This window comes from Carettochelys insculpta, chromosome 1 (genome assembly GCF_033958435.1).
Source record: "Carettochelys insculpta isolate YL-2023 chromosome 1, ASM3395843v1, whole genome shotgun sequence".
NCBI lineage: Eukaryota > Metazoa > Chordata > Testudines > Carettochelyidae > Carettochelys > Carettochelys insculpta.
In genome coordinates this window covers 289,124,396-289,144,702 of record NC_134137.1, presented here as the reverse complement: position 1 = coordinate 289,144,702, position 20,307 = coordinate 289,124,396, and the positions used below count along the sequence as shown (strand labels likewise).

Below are 20,307 nucleotides of genomic sequence, written 5' to 3'. Positions count from 1 at the left end.
AGCTAAGAATGTTAGGAACCATAGGAATGTGATCAATAATAGGACAGAAAATATCATATTGCCACTATATAAATCTATGCTGTGCCCTCACCTTGAATATTGTGTGCAATTCTGGTTGCCCTTCTCAAAGAAAATATATTAGAATTGGAAAAATACAGAGAAGGGCAACAACATTGATTATGGGTATGCAACAACTTCCAGATGAGGAGAGATTACGAAGACTGGGATTGTTCATTTTCCAAAAGAGATAACTAATGGGAAATGTGATAGAGATCTATACAATCATGAATGATGTGGAGAAACAGGATAGTAGACACCTAACTCACATTGACTTCAGTGAGGAAATTAGATGCCTGAGATGCTTTGTCATTTTTGTAAATCTCACTAGGTGAGATTTGTAAAAGTGGCCCTGAGACCCTGTACTATAACAGGGACAATAACACAGAAGATGTTATTATATTCTTTTAGAACTGCATTATCTGGAGGTGGAACCTGGCTCTGTGTCCTTTAAGAATACAAATAGCCCAGTTCATCCACCTTATTCCATGAGTAGTCCCACTGATTTTGCTTATGGAATAAGGTGGGTACAATTCAACATAAATAATTGTAGCGGAATCAGGTTTAAAAGAAGCAACGTTTTTAATGCATAATAAGAAATTAATTCTGAAAACCTTTATTAATTAATCCCTTTCCATGCCCATACATTTCTGATCCTGTATAGCATGTTGAAGAGGCTTAGCATTTTCAAGGTTTGAGCATTTTGCGCATGGTCCTGTGAGCACTTGGTGCTCCATCTAATAGTTGAAAATTTGAATAGTTCCAGTGACGTCTACGATATTTTTTTCAAAAGGAAGCTCCGAGTTCTGTTTTAACTAATTGTAGGATGCGTCTTATGAGCTAGATTATAAATATTCTACTACATTCATGAAAAGTTTCTCATCAAAACGGTGCAGCTTAAGTAATTGTCTGTATAACTCCTCACCAATGTAAGCATGGGGTTCATAATGTAGTCCTACCTTTGTGAGAGACATACACTGTGTACTTTTACAGATTCTTAGATTTCTTATATCAGTCTTCTCTATATTACTTCCTTTCTTTAATTATTGAATGTACAATAATACAATTGAAAACATTCACTTGACATCCCATCTTACTTACTATATTAAGTTTAGTTTGGATTCCATTACTCATAAATTCTTCTTCTGATATTTTATTAAAATTGTCCAGATAGTGGTTTGATATTGTGTGACACAGTTCTTCAAAAGAATATTCATTTTCTTGGCATAGTTTGATTTCATCTAAGAGCTTTGATAACTCTCCAGTCACAGCTTCACCTTTTAAAAAATAGATATAATTAGTCAGAATAATCAGAATTTTATCAGGGGATTTTTACTGGTGATAAGTACTGCAAAACTTTTGAGTCTTGGGGTAGATATAATGTTAAAACTATTCGTTACATTGCATGCCTTATAGTCTACATTTGACGCTTACACATAATCCCAAATAAAGGATAGTGTAATGTTGTCATCACTCCAAGAGGAGCATTAACTGGCTTTCTACATCCTCAGCTCTCTCCAATAAACTGTGTGCCACTCTGGACGGGGCATTTGACATGATTCCATTTTCCCTCTGCCCTCTAAGCCTGAAAAACTGCAGACAAGGAAGAATGCCATTCATTTCTAGAATGAGGAACATGCTATAACACTCAAAATACTTTGATTTGATTATCTCTTTATTTCTGTGGGCAATTAAATGTTGGCTAGGTTCTATAAGACTCCAGCTGTCTGTCCCTGGGATCAACCTCTCTGGGACTTGCAGCGAGATGTTTTCAGTGAAAAACAAATACTAGAATCTGATCCCTACAGCAGTCTACCAAAAATCCAAGTTTAGTGAGTTTCAAGGTATTGCAAGATTAATGGCCCAGTTATTAAATTCTTCACTTTGAAGATGTTATTCCTTTGTTAATGCTTGCTTTTAGTGATGCAAGGTTCACCGGTCATGAGACAATGGAGACAGTGAATTAATTAGGGCCAGCCAGATTCTAATACTCTTACACAGAGTAACACTTTTTTCCCAAAGTAGTCCATTTAAATTAGTAGAACCTCTTGTGGAGTAAAGTGCAATTTAGCATGAGTAACAGTATCAGAATCTAGTCCTAAACAAATGTCTTTTTTGCTATATGTACAAAACCATTGCCTTCAAGAAGAAGGACCAAATTGTAAGTAACCACGTTAAGGAGCCATGTAGAAGTCCCCCTCACTTGCCCAAGTACACAAGGCTTTCTTCTAACAGAAGGCCCTTCACTCCATTGTACTCCGGCTCATAGCCAGCAATATGCATAAGTGAATGAAGCAATTTCTTGGGGCCCTGAGCAGCTCAAGGTGACCTCCATTTGCTTTTTTAGTATGTGCTGTGTGGTGATTCAAAAACATTCCAGTTTAGGACACCCTCCCTCCCTGCCATGGGCAAGCACCCCCTCTGCTCCAGCTAGTACAAGGACCGCTCCATTCTGCTCCCTCAGGCTATGTCTACACAACAGCATTATGTCAGAATAAGCTATTCCAGAAGAGCTATTCTGGAGTAGTTTATTTCAAAATAATTGTGCTACACACAAAGGCCATTTCTACACAGGCCACTTTCTTTGAAAGTGGCATGGTAAAACATGGGCTGAAATATGCTAATGAGGAGTGGATTCAAATTCCCCACGCCTCATTAGCATATGGTCATGTGATTTGGAGTCCGGAAGACCGTTCTTCCAGACTCCAAAACGCCGTGTAGAAGCGCGGCCCCGGGGGGGGCTTCCGGAAGGGGCTTCCCAAATTTGGGAAGAAGGGGCCTCTGGAAGAAGGACTTCCTTCTGGAAGCCCCCCCAGGGCCGCGCTTCTACACGGCGTTTTGGAGTTTGGAATTTGCATCCACGCCTCATTAGCATATTTCAGGCCATGTATTACCATGCCACTTTCAAAGAAAGTGGCCTGTGTAGAAACAGCCAAAATGCCTAAGGAGATAGAACTCAGCTATATCAAAATAGAGTGTCCAAACACAATACAGCTATTTTGGAATAGAGCTCTTAGAGGCACTATAGCTTATTTCGAACTAGCCCCTATTCCCCATCTACAAATAAGGAGGACTTGGTCGAGAATTTGAATGTGGGAGGCTGCTTGGGTGAAAGTGATCATGAAATCATAGAATTCACAATTCTAAGGGCTGGTAGGAGGGAAAATAGCATAATAGAGATGATGGATTTCAGGAAGGCAGATTTTGGTAAACTCAGAGAGCTGGTAGGTAAGATCCCATGGGAGGAAAAACTGAGGGGAAAAACAACTGAGGAGAGCTGGCAGTTTTTCAAAGAGACATTATTAAGGGCCCAAAAACAAGCTATTCCCCTATGTAGGAAAGATAGTAAATATGGGCAAAGACCGCCTTGGCTTAACAAGGAGATCCTGCATGATCTCAAACTAAAAAAGGAATCCTATAAAAATGGAAACTAGGACAAATTACAAAGAATGAACATAGGCAAATAACACAGGAATGCAAGAGTAAAATTAGAAAGGCTAAGGCACAAAATGAGCTCCAACTAGCTACAGGCATAAAGGGTAACAATAAGGCCTTTTACAAATATATTAGAAACAAGAGGAAGACCAAGGACAGGGCAGGGCCATTGCTCAGTGAGGAGGGAGAAACAGTAACGGGGAGCTTGGAAATGGCAGAGATGCTTAATGACTTCTTTGTTTCGGTCTTCACAGAGAAGTCTGAAGGAATGCCTGACATAGTGAATGCTGGTGGAAAAGGGGTAGAGTTAGTTTTTGAAACAAAAAAAAGAACAAGTTAAAAACCATTTGGAAAAATTAGATGTCTGTAAGTCACCAGGGCCTGATGAAATGCATCCTAGAATCCTCAAGGAGCTGATAGAAGAGGTAGCTGAGCCGTTAGCTCTCATTTTTGGAAAGTCATGGGAGACAGGAGAGATTCCAGAAGACTGGAAGAGGGCAAATATAGTGCTCATCTACAAAAAGGGGAATAAGAACAACCCAGGAAACTACAGGCCAGTCAGCTTAACTTCTGTGCCAGGAAAGGTAATGGAGCAGGTAGTTAAGGAAGTCATCTGCAAGCACTTGGAAGGTAGTAAAGTGATAGGGAACAGCCAGCATGGTTTTGTAAAAAACAAATCATGTCAAACCAACCTGATAGCTTTTTTTGACACGATAGCGAGTCTCGTAGATAAGGGAGAAGCAGTGGATGTGGTATACCTAGACTTTAGTAAAGCATTTGATACGGTCTCGCATAATATTCTTATCGACAAACTAGGTAAGTCCAACTTAAATGGGGCTGCAATTAGGTGGGTGCATAACTGGCTGGCTAATCGTACCCAGAGAGTAGTTGTTAATGGTGCTCAATCCTGCTGGAAAAGCATAACAAGTGGGGTTCCGCAGGGGTCTGTTTTGGGACCAGTTCTGTTCAATATCTTCATTAATGATTTGGATATTGGCATAGAAAGTATGCTTATTAAGTTTGCAGATGATACCAAGCTGGGAGGGGTTGCAACTACCTTGGAGGATAGGGTCATAATTCAGAATGATCTACATAAATTGGAGAAATGGTCTGAAGTAAACAGGATGAAGTTTAATAAAGATAAATGTAAGGTGCTGCACTTAGGAAGGAATAATCTGTTTCACACATACAGAATGGGAAAAGACTGTCTAGGAAGGAGTACAGCAGAAAGGGATCTAGGGGTTCTAGTAGATCACAAGTTAAATATGAGTCAACAGTGTGATGCTGTTGCAAAAAAAGCAAACGTGATTCTGGGATGCATTAGCAGGTGTGTTGTGAACAAGACACGAGAAATCATTCTTCCGCTCTACTCTGTGCTGGTTAGGCCTCAGCTGGAATATTGTGTCCAGTTCTGGGCACCCCAATTCAAGAAAGATGTGGAGAAATTAGAGAAGGTCCAGAGAAGAGCAACTAGAATGATAAAAGGTCTGGAGAACATGACTTATGAAGAAAGGCTGAAAGAATTGGGCTTGTTTAGCTTGGAAAAAAGATTGAGGGGGGACATGATAGCAGTTTTCAGATATCTTAAAGGGTGTCATAAGGAGGAGGGAGAAAACTTGTTCTTCTTGGCCTCTGAGGAGAGAACAAGAGGCAATGGACTTAAGCTGCAGCAAGGGAAGTTTAGGTTGGACATTAGGAAAAAGTTCCTAACTGTCAGGGTGGTCAAGTACTGGAATAAGTTGCCAAGGGAGGTTGTGGAATCTCCCTCGCTGGAGATATTTAAGAACAGATTAGATAGATGTTTATCAGGGATGGTGTAGATAGTGGTCGGTCCTGCCGTCGGGGCAGGGGACTGGACTCGATGGCCTCTCGAGGCCTCTTCCGGTCCTAGTGTTCTATGATTCTACACACCCCCATTCCAAAATATCTATAGATATAGAATGAGGTTTACCAACTTCAAAATACATCATCCACATTGCATTGTGTAAACGCTCACAAAGTTATTTTGAAATATCAACTGTTACTGCACAATAACTTTGCTGTGTAGACATAGCCTTAGGGAGTAAGATACTGAAAAAGAGGGACCTCTTAATATTCCCGCAAGTTCACAGAGTGGCGCTGGTGCATTGAGGAGGAGCAATCTTATCCCTTCTAATGGGCGAAGCTGCTTGTACAATGTGGCTACATCTACACTACAGAGTTTTGTTGACAAAACCCTGGTTTTGTTGACAAAGCTTCGGAGAATCTACACACAAAATGCATTTTGTCAAAAGTCTGTCAACAAAAAATGGCAGTTCTGCTGACAGCGTTTTGCCTCTCAGTGATGAGTAGTAATATCTTTGTCCAAAGTTTCTGTTGACAAAAAAGCTGTGTAGACATTCTGGAGGGCCCACTGTCTACAGACAGGGTTTCCGGTTCATTGGGGAGCCCTGTTTGCTCAGCTTCTGGTTTGCTGTTCTTTCAGGAAAGTGGGGCTGCGTCTACACGTGCACGCTACTTCGAAGTAGCGGCAGTAACTTCGAAATAGCGCCCGTCACGTCTACACGTGTTGGGCGCTATTTCGAAGTTGAAATCGACGTTAGGCGGCGAGACGTCGAAGTCGCTAACCCCATGAGCGGATGGGAATAGCGCCCTACTTCGACGTTCAACATCGAAGTAGGGACGTGTAGACGATCCGCGTCCCGCAACATCGAAATAGCGGGGTCCTCCATGGCGGCCATCAGCTGGGGGGTTGAGAGATACTCTCTTTCCAGCCCTTGCGGGGCTCTGTGGTCACCGTGGGCAGCAGCCCTTAGCCCAGGGCTTCTGGCTGCTGCTGCTGCAGCTGGGGGTCCGTGCTGCATATACAGGGTCTGCAACTAGTTGTTGGCTCTGTGGATCTTGCACTGTTTAATGAAAGTGTGTCTGGGAGGGGCCCTTTAAGGGAGCGACTTGCTGTTGAGTCCGCCCCGTGACCCTGTCTGCAGCTGTGCCTGGCTCCCTTATTTCGATGTGTGCTACTTTGGCGTGTAGACATTCCCTCGCTGTGCCTATTTCGATGTTGGGCTGAGCAACGTCGAAGTTGAACATCGACGTTGCCAGCCCTGGAGGACGTGTAGACGTTATTCATCGAAATAGCCTATTTCGATGTCGCAACATCGAAATAAGCTATTTCGAAGTTGGGTGCACGTGTAGACGTAGCCTGGGTGTGCAGTGTGTCAAGAAAGTGGATTACTTTGCTCTTTTGATCTGCTTTTGTGTGTGGATGTAATCTGTCAACAGAAGTTTTGCCAGAAGATCTCTTCCAACAGTAACTTTTGTTGACAGATCGCTGTGGCGTAGATGTAGCCTGTCTGTGTGCTTAAAGAAACCTCAGACAGATTGAGCCTGCTCAAGACACAGTTTCCTTGGTGTGCGTTCCGGTAGAGTTCTGCCCTCTGTTCAGGGTAGGGTATAAATGTCATGCTTTAGCTCTCAGGATAATTTTTAAAAATACAACTAAGGCCAAAATTATGGCTGAGATTTCCAAAACCACCATGAGGAGCTGTATGTTAAATTCCCCCATTCAGCTCTGAAAATCTAGGGACTTTCTATATTCAAAACCCCCATTAGTTACACTGGGATTTTTGCACAATAATTATGGGTAGAACATGGCTCAGAATCGGGAATTTTAATCCTTCACATTTTGATTTCTGGTTAGCAGTATTAAAAACATTTGAAAACATCCCTGAGGCTTTATTAGAAGTTCAGTTAAAGAATCAAAATTGATCTTATTTTCTTACATTATTTATACCTTGAATATGGAAAGAAGAAATGTAAGACCAAGATCTTACTATTAACAAGAAAGGAAACTTTATGCTTAAATTTGTATTAATTAATTCCAGGCCAGATTCTATTATTCTTTTTGTTGAATAGAACCTTACTCTAAGGATGATACCGTTGAAGTCAAAAGGACTGCTTGTGGAGTAAGGGACTAACTATTCAATGGCTACGGATACACTAGTGAGTTTTGCTGGCAAAACCCCAGTTCGGTCAACAAAACTAATGGAGCATCCACACACAAAATAGGATTTGTCAGCAGTATCTCAATGAAGCCCAGCACATTGGCCAACAGTGTTCTGCCTCTCAGCAATGAGGCATATCGCTGATGTTGAGTTTCTGTCAACAGAACAAGCATGTGGACACTGTGGGGTGGAGCTGGGGGGAGGCTTTTGTCCACAGAACAGTCCTCCATTGTGCTGGCCAGATGAAGCTGCGAGGCGCCCTCCCCACAGCACTCATAACTCTATGATCAGTGCCTCTGGGCACTCTTAAAAGCCACAGGGAGCCCAGAAACCCAGTGGCAGGAAGCTGAGCCCATGCAAGCAGCAGGCACACACCCTGCTAGCTGCACATACTGACAGCCACTCCCTGGCCTCCGCAAACATGAACCAGGCTGCCGAAGACCCTTCTGGCCCCTCACAGGATGTTCCCCATGGGTTCCAGAACCTACTCCAGGGGTCCAAGACCCACCCCGGGGGTCCAAAAAGCGGGCCTCCTGATGGACTGGCCCCAAGCTCTAGGACCTCCTGGCCCTTTGGGGTAACGAAGCCATCCTGCTTGACCCCAGCGCCTAGTGCAAGAACTCCCTGGGGTATGTTCACCTGGCCACTGTCCTGGAGGAGTGCGCCACCCTGCTTGCACCTTGCAGCAGGTGCAGGCCAAGGTGAAGAAGCTTTGCTAGGGCTATGTGTGTTCCCGGGATGCCAGGGGACAGTCAGGGGCAGCAACACCCATCTGCCCCCAATATGATGAGCTCCACCAGCTGCTCAGGGGAGGATGATGGTGCACCAAGTGTTGACAACATCAATAGGGCCAAGGTGGCCACCCCACCACAGTCAGAGCCAGCACCAGAGCCAGAGCACACCAGGCATATGCCCCACAGCAGCCAGGGGACTCAGACCTGGACTTCAGCCAGAGGACCCTGGCAATTGTGTCAGGCCCCTCCAGTGAGGCCGCACCCCAGATACCACTGGATCTCTTCAGGGGACCCTCTGGTGAGTACCCCAAACATCACGCTCCCGGGGGCATGGGGTGGGGGTGTGGATGCACATGGGCCACACCACGTGACTTTCCAGGTCATCCCATGTATGGCCACAACATGCAAGCCCAGCCCATGCAACCACACACCCCACCAAGACCCAGAGCATAGCACCCGGCATGGGCACCGGCCCAATGCAGCCCCATTGGAGGCCACATGCACCCCAGGGCACCAGGGGAAGGGGGGACTTGAGAAGGTTCAGTCTGCATTCACTTGCCTGCCATCCTTACAGTTACCCTCCCATGGCCAGATTATTCCCCCGGGCCACCAGATCATCTGGCAGGGAAACCAAGGGGGTGCAGTGGTCAGTCTGTTCCCCACACTTCTGCAGGGACATCACGTGGCACGGCCTACTGTGCAGGGCACAAATGGACATGTTCCCAGGACAGCCCCTTCTCATGTGTCAGGGCCAGGGGCTACTGCCTGTAGTGGGTGGAGGGCAGGGCCGTACGGGATGTGTGGTGAGAATGACTCACCAGCTCTCCTTCTCTCCTCCCGTACAGCCACACCATCAGAGGGCTGGGCCAGCACGCCCACCTCACCAGAGCCAGCCAGTCCAGGCCACTGCCTGGAGCCAGCCAGTCCTGGACCAGAACTTGCCACAGTTGGTGCACCCCACCATGGGAGTGGGCCCATATGCAATGGTCCTGCTGCACCACCAGAGTGGAAGCAATGAGCAGCACCAGCAGCAGGAGCAGCGGTGGTGGGAGCTGGCCCTGGAATGGCAGGAAGTGGCATGGAGCCAGATGCTGATCCACAAGATCAAGACTGCCTGGGAGGCCATGTTAAACCAGGCATACCCACCCACTGTGCCTGCTGCCCCAGTCCCCGTCCCATGCTGTCCCCCGCCTGTCCCCGCTTGAATCCTGTCCCCTCCCACCCAGTTCCTCCCCTCCCTGCCCCCTGTGATCAGTCCCCCTCTGACCCTGCACCCCAGCCCCTGCCCTTCCAGTCCCCATGCCAGAGACTGTGCTGCAGGCCCTGCAGCAGGCAATGGCTGTGGCTGGTGCCCTTGCTCCCCAGGCCCCCACCTGCCATGCCGCCCCTCCATGCTCCCTAGGTCACCCCCACATGCCCACCCCTTGCTCCCCAGGCCCACCTGATGCCCCTGCCAACCCTGCCCCCATCCCAGCTCCACAAGCCCTGCATCTCCCCATGCTCCTAACCTCAACCCAGACCTGACAGGGACCCCAAAACCTTGGCAGGACAGCATCCCACAGGCAAGGCTTTTCAGGGTCCCACTCATCCAGGGGTCAGGGCTCCGCACCTCCTCCCAAGACTGAAGCCCCCCGATATCCTCTATTCCAAGCCCCTGCAACCATGTTCAGATCTATCCCCCTCCCAACTCCCTCGTCCCGTACATAGTTATGTTGAACTGCACAGAGTACATAGTTTTCAGTCATGATATTTATTTTAATGCACTTTTCTCAGTTAAGTAAATGGTTCGTTGTTCACCATTCCCCACATCTCTCTTTATTGAGGAGGGGTCAGAGGGGGTGAGGAGCTGAAGGGAAGGGTTGTGGTGGGGATGATGTAGGGCTGTGGGCCTGAGGCCCCTGCCAGGGGCTCCCTGGGGAGGGTAATTGGGGTCTTTGGGAGAAAGTCTCCCACAGGGCCTCCCAGATGCAGACCCCATCCACGTCCACTTGGATGGGCCAGGGCTCTGGACGGCTGATCAAAGCTGTGGTCTGCATCCAACCCCCACCCCTGGAGGAAGACCTCCCCCAGCCTCTCCACAAGATTGTAGATGGTGCAGAGGTAACCACCACTGTGGGGATGCAGGTCTCCCCATGTCCAACTAGGTGAGGAGGCAGCGAAACCTCACCTTCAGATGCCCGAAGGTGCACTTAACTAGGTTACGTGCCCGGTTGAGGTGGGCATTGAAGACCTCCTTGCTCTGGTCCCGGTGACCAGGGTACAGGTGAAATAGCCACAGCATGAAGCGGTATGCCGCACCCGCCACCATACATAAGGGCATGTGGACATCCCCAAAGAGCATGTATGTGACTGCCGCCATCCTACAGCACACGCCAGAGTTCCTAAAGACCTTGGCATCATGTGCCCAGGCCAACCACCCAACGTAGATGTCAGTGAACTGACCACAGTGGTCCACCAGGGCCTAAAGGATGACCAAGTGGTACCCCTTCTAGTTGATATACCATGCCGTGCTGTGATCCAGGGCATGGATTGGAATGTGGGTCCAATCTGTCACCCCAAAACAGTTCAGGAATCTCAGGGCATTGAAGAAAGCCATGGTTGCATCCACATCACTGACTCAGATGAGCTGCTTCAGCAGGATCCTTTTGATAGCCCTCACCACCTGGGAGGAGAAGAGAATGAACACACATATGAGGGACTGTGAGAGGCATCCCCTGGGCCCTGATGGCCTCCCCCATCCCCTCCTCCCCATTCCCTCCCAAGCCCCCCCCCTTGTGGCCACCCCTCCCAGCAGCAGGCCCCTGTGTTGGGGCTTCTCCTACTGGCTCCTCCACCCCTGGCACCCCAGGACCCTACCTTGGCTGGGGCCCCATCCTTCCCCCTCACCTCCCCACTGAGACTGCAGTCCGACAGTGGCTTACCTGCATAAGGATGACCCTGACGGTGGACTTCCCCATGTTTTGCCATGGAGCAGTAACTGTCCAGGGTGGCAAGCTTCCATAGTGCAATGTCCACTTGTGTCTCTACAGGTATGGCTGGCTGCATGTGGGTATCCTTTCACCATAGTGCGGGGGCAAGCCAGGTGCAGAGCTCCTGGAAGGTCTCCTTTTTCATACAAAAGTTTTGCACCCACTCCTGGTCATCCCACTCCCCCATTACTAGACGGTACCACCAGTCCACACTGGTGTTGTGTCACCCCACCCGCCGTGACTTCCGGGGCGGCAAGGGCAGGTGGGGCACTGGGGCAGCAGGGGCGTCCTCACTATCCTCAGGATCCAGCAGGTCCACTCACACGTTGTGAAAGAAGTCCAAGATGATGGGGAGCAGCAGCTGCTGGACAGTGAGGGGCAAGCCTGGGGGGCTGCTCCTGGTCCATGCTGGCTGTGCCCTGTTTTTGATCCCTCAAGGGGAGCATGTGGGCCTGCAGCCACCTGTGCGTGCCTTACAGGGGTATGCAAGGATCAGCATGGGTGGGCACTGGCCGTGGAGGGAGGCCCTCTAAGGGCATGCCTGGCCAGAGCTCCCAGAAGGGCTTGCCAGCCGCACAACACTGTTTGCTGAGCTTCCGGGGCCCCATTCTGTTGAGAAAATGGCCAGGGCATCTGGTCACTTTCTGTCAACAGAGGAGATACCTCTGTCAATCCACCTTTGAGTATGGCCACAAGCTGTCGACAGGGGTTTTGCTGGGAGATATCTTCCAACAACGACCTCTTTGACATATGGCTGTAGTGTAACCGTAGCGAACATGACTAAGAATATCAGCATCTGGCCTTCAGGATCAAGCTGATTTTTCTCTTCAGGAGGAGCAGTAGAAGTGAAAAGATAAAGTTTTATTGCCATGCGAGTACTTTGGAATTTCACCTAGGGGAATGTTCTTTTTTGGGGGAAAAGAACCACTGTTCAGGGTTGTTTCTGCTAGAGTTGTGGACAACAGTGCCATTTTGGGAGCGCAGGAGGGGCAGCAGCTGCGCATACCAGGACACTGATTGCTCTTCCTCCTGGCCCCCTGCCTATTGGTGAGAGAGGAGAAAGTGCAAATTCTGCAAGCCATGTACTTTCCTCTCCCTCTCTGATAGTCTGGGGAACAGGAAGAAAAGCAGGCAGCATCTTGATCTGCACAGCTGCTTTCCACACCTCTTTCCATGTTCCCAAAATGGTGCCCTGGGTTGTGGGGATCACTACTGCTGGAGTATTGCAACATAGAGAGCAGGAATGCATCATACATAGGACAGCTCTTAACTGTGGAAGGTTGTGCAGGGCAGGGAAGTATTAAGTTCTGGTCCTGTGCAGAGTGTGGTTGTGCATAACCTGAACAGAAAGCACCCAGGGACCAGAGAGATGGTTATGGTCCAAGAAAGACATGGCGTAAAAGTTCTCTACATGGAGAATGGGAGGGCAACATATATAGGCGATCTTTACAGGAGGAATGACAGGGTAATAAAGGACAAGCTAATTGTATGGAGCAGCAAGAGTAAATTGCATGGGGCACTTGAAGAGGAAATGCCAGCAGAGTCTTTTGCCACATAGAGCAAGGTTCTATTTTGCTTCATAGTGAACTTTGTACCTTAAAATCAAGCAAATTACTAGCTCGCTGCTTTCTATATAATACCCATTATGGTTTATAGGGTTAAAAAATTAGCTACTTATTGGAATGGAGAGGCAAGCTCATTAGTCTCCCTTAAAGGTTCCTAATGTCAGTATCTTCCTTTAGTTCCTCACTCTGTAATGTGTTTTAATATAAAATGATCTTTTATCAGTTGTATTAAATATATCATTAGAGAAAGAATCTTTGGTATGCATTCTGCAGTCATAAAACAGAAATATTTACTTTTAGTTGTTTGTGATGGAGAAACTTCTGGGGATAAAACGCAAGACTGATGTTCTGGCCCTTGGCATTCCTGTGCAGTCTCCTCCAAAATGGTTGCATTTCCTGTTTTCATGTATTCTGTAATTAAACAGACACACACACACAAACACACACAGACACCACAACTCTTAAATTCAGTTTTTCCAAACAAATGTATGCCTCCTTTTTTTCTCATGAAAGGATATTTCCATTTTTTTCACTTTCCTGAATGATTGCTCTGCATTGTTCTTTGTTTTAAATATGATAGACCATCATAAGGGCCAGACAGTCACCTCATTTAATTTGCTGAAAATATCAAAACCTCATTTAGAATTAATCAGTTTGGATTTTGCAATGATTTTTCTCTCTATGAAAAGTGTACACATCTATTCCTATATTTCATTTTTACTGAATGACATCTCTCCAGTTTTGCGTTTAAAATTGGTAATGATTTTATTAAAATAAGCTAGTGAACATAAAATGATACACTGTTCATTAATACTTTGGAGACTATGTTACATTCATATGCACGCACAACATCCTCCTAAAGTTTGTTTTAGCCAGCAGTTTAGAAAATGCAGTATTCTAAAAGTTAACTCCTTGATTTGATCTATATCCTTTCCTTCTTCAAATCTCTCCTGAAGACTCAACTCTGCTGCAATGCTTATGAGAGATCACCAAGTTTATTATAGCTAGAGTGATGACCAGATAAAGCTAGACTTCATTTATTATAAGAATGGTTTCTGCAAAAGTACATATTGTATATATTTGATTGTCTTACTACACTTTTGTACACTGCATCGCACAATGAGATACTGCTCCTGAATAGGGCCTTTCTGTGCTATTATAATGCAAACATTAAATAAGAATAATACACAGTAAGTTAACGTGATATAAATTATTTCATTTTTTTCTAACAGTGACTCAGTTTAGACTTAGTTTTGAGAGATATTTTGACTCCTCACTCTGTTAGTTTCACATTATTTGTATATGCAGACACTCTAATAATGAGAGGTGATAACAGCACATATTGTAATATATAGAAGAGAACCACAATAATTTAACTCACTGCTATCTCACTTGTAGTGTGGGCAGTTATTCTAGAAATCAATAACTGACTTACTTCTTTGACAGCGAAATCTTCCCATGTTGTTTAAAATCTATGGTCAGCAACACATTAATTCACCTTGTTTAAGAAATTTAACCACACCAACCCTACATTAAAAATAACCCTCTCAACAAAGACTGGGATTAGCAAGGAAATAATATATGACAAGTAAAGCAAATTATCTTTTAGAATTCTTTGAAGATTTTTATAAGTGTAAGTCTCCTGGATGACACTTACAAATTCTCTTGACTGGCAACTGCCTGCTGGCTGGACTGCCATATGTCCCCCTTTCTTTGTAGAATGAGGGTGTGTTGAGGTGCACAAACCTCAAAATGTCCAACAAGAAGCCAATGAGTTGCTCTGGGCTCAGCCTACCAAGCGATAAACTGACGCTATCACAGCCTCCTGTTACAGACTGTGAATTTCAGACAAGAGCGGGTGGTAGGAAGTGGCACAGGGAAGGCAGCTTTAAGGTGCTTTTGGGTTTCACACCCCTCCTTGGCCTTCAGAGGGCTTTGGGCGAGAGCCTGACGGAGTGGGGTGGGGCAGCAGTCTCCTCCACCAAATCTCCCCTAAGGCCCAATCTCTAAGCAAGGCTCCCATGAGTGAAGACCATCTCAGTGGGAAACATAAGTTATAATACATAGTGAAACCCATCTTTACAGTGTTTGTGTAGGAACAGTATATCCCTTACATCTGTCCACAATAGAGCTGAATATCTTAAAAGACTCCTGAAATGATTTGGACCTATCTAGATAGAAAGTCAATACTTTTCTGATATACAAAGCATGAACAGCAGCTTCCCGTCCTGGACTACATGGTTTGAGGGCAATGGGGTGAGTCTGGTTTAAATGAAATTCAGATGACTCCTTAGGTGGGAATTCAGTGTGAAACCTTGCCGTGGAACACCATAAGGGAGGATCAGCCATCAATACACTGACTTCTCCAACTCTGAGAGCTGACGTAATGGCTGTTAACAAGGCGATATTCTCAGACAGCTTCAAAAAGGAACAAATTGCCATTGATTTAGATGGGGTCTTGTGAGACCTCTGAGCACTCGATTAAGATCTCAAACTGGAACGAGAGTCTTTACCTGAGGGAAGAGGTATCCCAGTTCTCCAATGAATGTTACAGTTACAGAATGAGAGAACACTGAGAAGCCCTCCACTAGAGGATGAAAAATCCCTACTATTACTTTATAAATTTATTTTTCTTCAGTGGTAGCAGATAATCCAGGGTAAGTGAAAGTGAAAAAAATTCAGGTGTAAGTCACTGATTATCCAACCAATAATTAAATATTTTCCTTTTCTGATAGTATTCATTAAATTTACAGGCACGTTTTTTCCGCTGTTTAAAAATATTCGCTGTACCTCTTAAGAACAGGTAGATTCTATCTCTGCAAACAATAGAGGAGCCATACCTGGAAACAGAGAACTTTTAGAATGAGATGAAGTGTGTGGCTGGTGTCCTGGTAGGCGAGAGAAGTGATGCACAGAATACTGATTGCTAGACAAGGGGATAATCAAAACAAGTAAGGGTGTCATGCTTGCCTTGATCATGCTGCAACTATTAGGATAGCCCTGGTTTTCATCGAATCACAGAATCATAGGGCTGGAAGGGACCTCAGGAGGTCATCTAGTCCAGCCCCTGCTTCAAGCAGGATGAACCACCACTAAGTCATCCCAGCCAGGACCTTGTCAAGCTGGGATTTAAAAACCTCAAGGGATGGAGACTCCGCCACCTCTCTAGGCAATGCATTCCAATGCTTCACCACCTGCCTGGTGAAATAGTTTCTCCTAATATCCAACCTACACCTCTCCCTCTGTAACTTCAGACCATTCCTCCTTGTTCTGCCATCTGTCACCACTGAGAACAGTTTCTCACCCTCCCCTTTAGAGCTGCCCTTCAGGAAGTTGAAGGCTACTATTAAATCACCCCTGAGTCTTCTCTTCTGTAAACTAAACAAGCCCATGTCTCTCAGCCTCTCCTCATAAGTCATGTGCCCCAGCCCCTTAGTCATTTTTGTTGCTCTTCACTGAACCTGCTCCAGCACATCCACATCCTTTTCATACTGGGGAGCCATAACTGGATAAAATATTCCAGATGTTGCCTCACCAGTGCCAAACAGAGGGGAACAACCACTTCTCTAGCTCTCTTCGCAATGCTCCTCCTAATGCACCCTAATATGACATTAGCCTTCTTGGCTACAAGGGCACACTGTTTTCTCATATCCAGTCTTTCATCCACCATAACCCCTAGGTTCTTTTCCGCTGTACTGCTGCTTAGACAGTCGGTCCTCAGCCTATAGCAATGCTTGGGATTCTTCCATCCCATGTGCAGGACTCCACACTTCTCTTTGTTGAACCACATCAGATTTCTTTTGGCCAAATCCTCATATTTATCCAGGTCACTCTGGCTAAGAAGGTACTATGCCAGTTGGGAAGTAGCCAAGGGAGACATAGCAACATTGGGAGAAGTTAAAGAGTCAAAACAAGAGGCTGCTATCTCTAGGGACCCTGGGTTGGGACCCAGGGTTGGGACCCAGAGTAGTGGGCAGAACAGTTCCACACACTACTGAGAATGAGAGAAACTATATACTAATTCTGTATCTGTACTGATTCGACACATAAAGTGGAGAGTCTGCAAGAGCAAGTTACCTTGATAAATGGTGCATTTCTCCTGGTTTTACCAAACTGAAGATTGTTCTACTATACTGCAGTTCTGTAATCATGCAGCAACCAGTCCTATGTTCTGTACACATCTAAAATTCCTACTGAATTCAGAAATACTTCCTCTTTTGTATCCATATGACCTGGTATTTTCAGCCCTTGTAAACTAAGCAGGTTTACTTTTAGTAATTGGGTGGGAGATCTCTCAGAAAAAGTTACGTGCTACCGCATTTGAAACTTGACGAGCTAGACATGCCTTCCTGAAGAAAGCAAACCTTCCCAAATAGAGGGGAGAAGAAAAATGGTATAGTCCTTTCACTAGTAAAGGCTACCAAACAAGTATATTGTCCAAACCAATACTGACATTTTAGTCAAAAAGGTATGCTCAAAGTGTTCAAGCTAGAGCTCTGTCTCAAACCAAGCTGGCTGAGAATGACCCAAGGATTGCTTGCCTGACCAGTCCACCATAGTCTCAGTGCAGATCATAAGGAAGTTTTGGGGAACACTCCCAGAAATGGACACAGCTTGTGAAAATTTCTAATCATAGGCACACGAGGGACTTGACCTGGAGCATCCAAAGGGCCACTACTTGAAGAATGTAGGCTTTTGGAAACTCTATGACTCTCTTGGTATAAATTAAGACACTTTGAACTAGTCCTTTTTGAAACAAGACTAGATCAAAGCAGATTAACAAATATTAATGTGCATCAGCAGTGTGCACATTAGCTGTTAGGTCATGGCAGGCTAACGCATAGTAGATTCACAACACAGCTTGGTGCATACTTATTTTTCATGTAGACAAGGTCTTAGAATGTAAACAATTTGGGGAAGGGACTGTCTTTTTGCCCTATGTTTCTACAGGCCTAACACAATGGGGTTCTGGTCCATGACTGGGGCTCTTATGTATTACACAAAATAAATTAATAATAATAATTACCATCTAGCTCCTGAAGCACAGTAGATTTCGAAAGCACTTATAAATCAAGCTAAGCATAGGTATTGCATAATATCCCTATAATAATAACTATAATAATAAACAGAAATCTGCAGCTTAAAAAATCTGCCACGTAAAGAACACAGTCTCCCCTCCATTGCTCGTGTTGCAGTTACCTACTCTGGAAGCAATCCTATTGCTTATAATGAGAGTAAAGGGTTAGAGGGTAGAATAAGCCATGATGTTGTATTGTATAATCCCACATGAATCCCAAAAAGTGAGTTTTTGCAATTGTGTCATAGAATTATTTTCTTGTCATTTCTCTGATCAGTCTTTTGCTGTCTCCTTTTTCATAGCAAGAATCCTCTTGCCTCAATTAGTCAGAGAGAGGGATTCTAATATAGAATAGAGCAGACTGCAGAGAAGTGTTAAATGATGGTCCAATATGCACCTGCGTCATATTAGCATGTGCTAAAACTAAAACACAGCTGGTTGGTTTAATTTTAGGTCTCCCAGCCTTGGCAGAATTCCTCTCATCTTCAAAGCCTAATCATAATTCCCTAAATGCCACCACCGTTAACTACTTCAATATTTCATTATATCATTTTGCTATTTCCATTGAATAAATATCCACTAAACTGGCCTTACTTGGCAAATCCTGATAGTTTATCATTTGAATGGAGCAAGCCTACAAAGCTACTTTTTCAGAAGCAAGTGAAGACAACTAAACTGCAAGAAGTTGTTCCATTTTTGTTTTAACTCTTAGGTTTTATGCAACTCACATCTACACAAACCACAGAAAATGACTCCGTCTAGCATATGGGAAACATTTAAAAATTGAACTGTCATTTGTAATCAGTTCTTCTAGGATTGGTAACCAAAACACAGTAAACAGATGTATAGTTTGGACATTCTGGATTTGATTGTTTTTGCAAGTGATTTCATCAGTTTTTTTCTAGAACAAAATGAGCAGACTTTTTTTTACAGTTATGGGCAGACTCTTCTACCACCCATGCCTCAAATATCAAACACAACATTGAACAAGCTCCCAAAATGAGGGACACAATAAAACTACCATTGCAAGATATTGAATTAGTCAGGACATTGGAAAAGAGTATGGGATAAGAAAAATTGCAACCACAGCTAGAATCTATTCTAAATTCTTTTGTGTAATTTCTTTGTCTTCTTTAAACATGCAGATGGTCAAAAGCCACTTTGGGAATGGTTGTATGTTAACTGAGGCCACAGTGCCTTTAGAAACTTTCATCTTCTATTTTCAAATACCGGAGAAGTGCTTGCAGAGGTACCATGATCTTGAAAAGAATGATAGTTTTTTTCTTTATTTATGTAGGAGAAGTCCTATATCTATACTATGAGCTACGGATGTCCTTCCTGATTATATGCACGTACACATTGGCTAGGATACAAAGCAGTGTAGCCTCAGTGGCACAGGATATGCAATGCTAAGGTGTGCCAAGTACATACTCACTTATTTCAAGTGGCTTGTATGTGGCTCAGCTCTGTCTTGCCTCTTCTCTTGTTACCTGTGCTATTTTGGTTTACTTGTTATTTACTCTCACACTGGTATACTGAGGTCCAGGATGAGTATGTGTATACATATCAAAGCAATCACACCTATGATGGGACGTCCACAATACACAGGAGTGGAAGGAGTTAAGGGAGGTCCTGAGGTCTTACTGTACTATGCCCCAGGATGAAGAGTGGAGGTGTATCCTCTAAGCAGCACAGAAAGATTGTGTGGAGTGCAGGCAATCAATGAAGGTCTGCACAAAGAAGCCAATCTGAAGCCAGTAGGCCCATATAAGAAGAGAGGCAGTGTAGAACATTGTAACTCACAGCTGGCAGTTTGAGAAGTTAGGACTGTGTCTCTTGCAGGCTGAGACACCTACAGCACCTTGAACAGGACAATTGCCGGCAGGAACTGGGAGCAAGAGAGAGCTCCTTGATGGCTTCTGAGACTTGGTATTTGTGTGACCTGAGGCAAGGACAAAGAAGGTACTGGGCCAGTTGGGAAGCAGCCAAGAGAGACATAGCAGCATTGGGAGAAGTTAAAGAGTCAAACAAGAGGCTGCTATCTCTAGGGACCCTGGATTGGGACTCAGAATAGTGGGCAGAATAGTTCCATGCTCTAGTGAGGAAGTGACTTGAATATTAGACAGTTATACTTCCCCACCCTGGAAGGGGAAAACACAAAGCAGCATAGCCAGAAGGCTGAGTCACAAAAAGAATGCAGCAGTTCCTGGAGCTGAGAAAGGGGCTATGGGCTGCATGAAGAGCCAGAAACATGGGGTACAAACCATGGATCAGGGACAGCCTTTGAGTGAATTCCCAAAGTAACATCAGGAAACTAGTGATAAGGAATGGACCCTCTAGCCACGTCTACAGTAGGGGGACTACGTTGATTTCAGATACGCAATTCTAGCTATGGCAAGTATCTGAAATCAACTTACCTGAGTGTCTTCATTGAGGGATGTCGATGGGAGCGTTTGTCCTGTCAACTTCCCTTACACCTCGTGATAG

General features: G+C 45.1%; 1 protein-coding gene across 9 annotated transcripts in view; it reads right to left on the bottom strand.

The window, feature by feature from the left end:
* The window catches only part of ANKS1B (ankyrin repeat and sterile alpha motif domain containing 1B), a 908,578-nt gene that overhangs the window by 669,987 nt on the left and 218,284 nt on the right, over nucleotides 1-20,307 (bottom strand). For 6 of the 9 annotated variants that reach the window (XM_075011325.1, XM_075011335.1, XM_075011344.1 and 3 more), the window contains exons 7-8: nucleotides 13,038-13,154; nucleotides 1,155-1,334 (exon numbers count right to left, since the gene is read on the bottom strand). In XM_075011325.1, the coding sequence (XP_074867426.1) occupies nucleotides 1,155-1,334; nucleotides 13,038-13,154 (297 nt within the window). Of the gene's footprint in view, nucleotides 1-1,137; nucleotides 1,335-13,037; nucleotides 13,155-20,307 lie in introns of all 9 variants that reach the window. The other 3 variants (XM_075011354.1, XM_075011389.1, XM_075011319.1) reach the window with 2 other exon arrangements.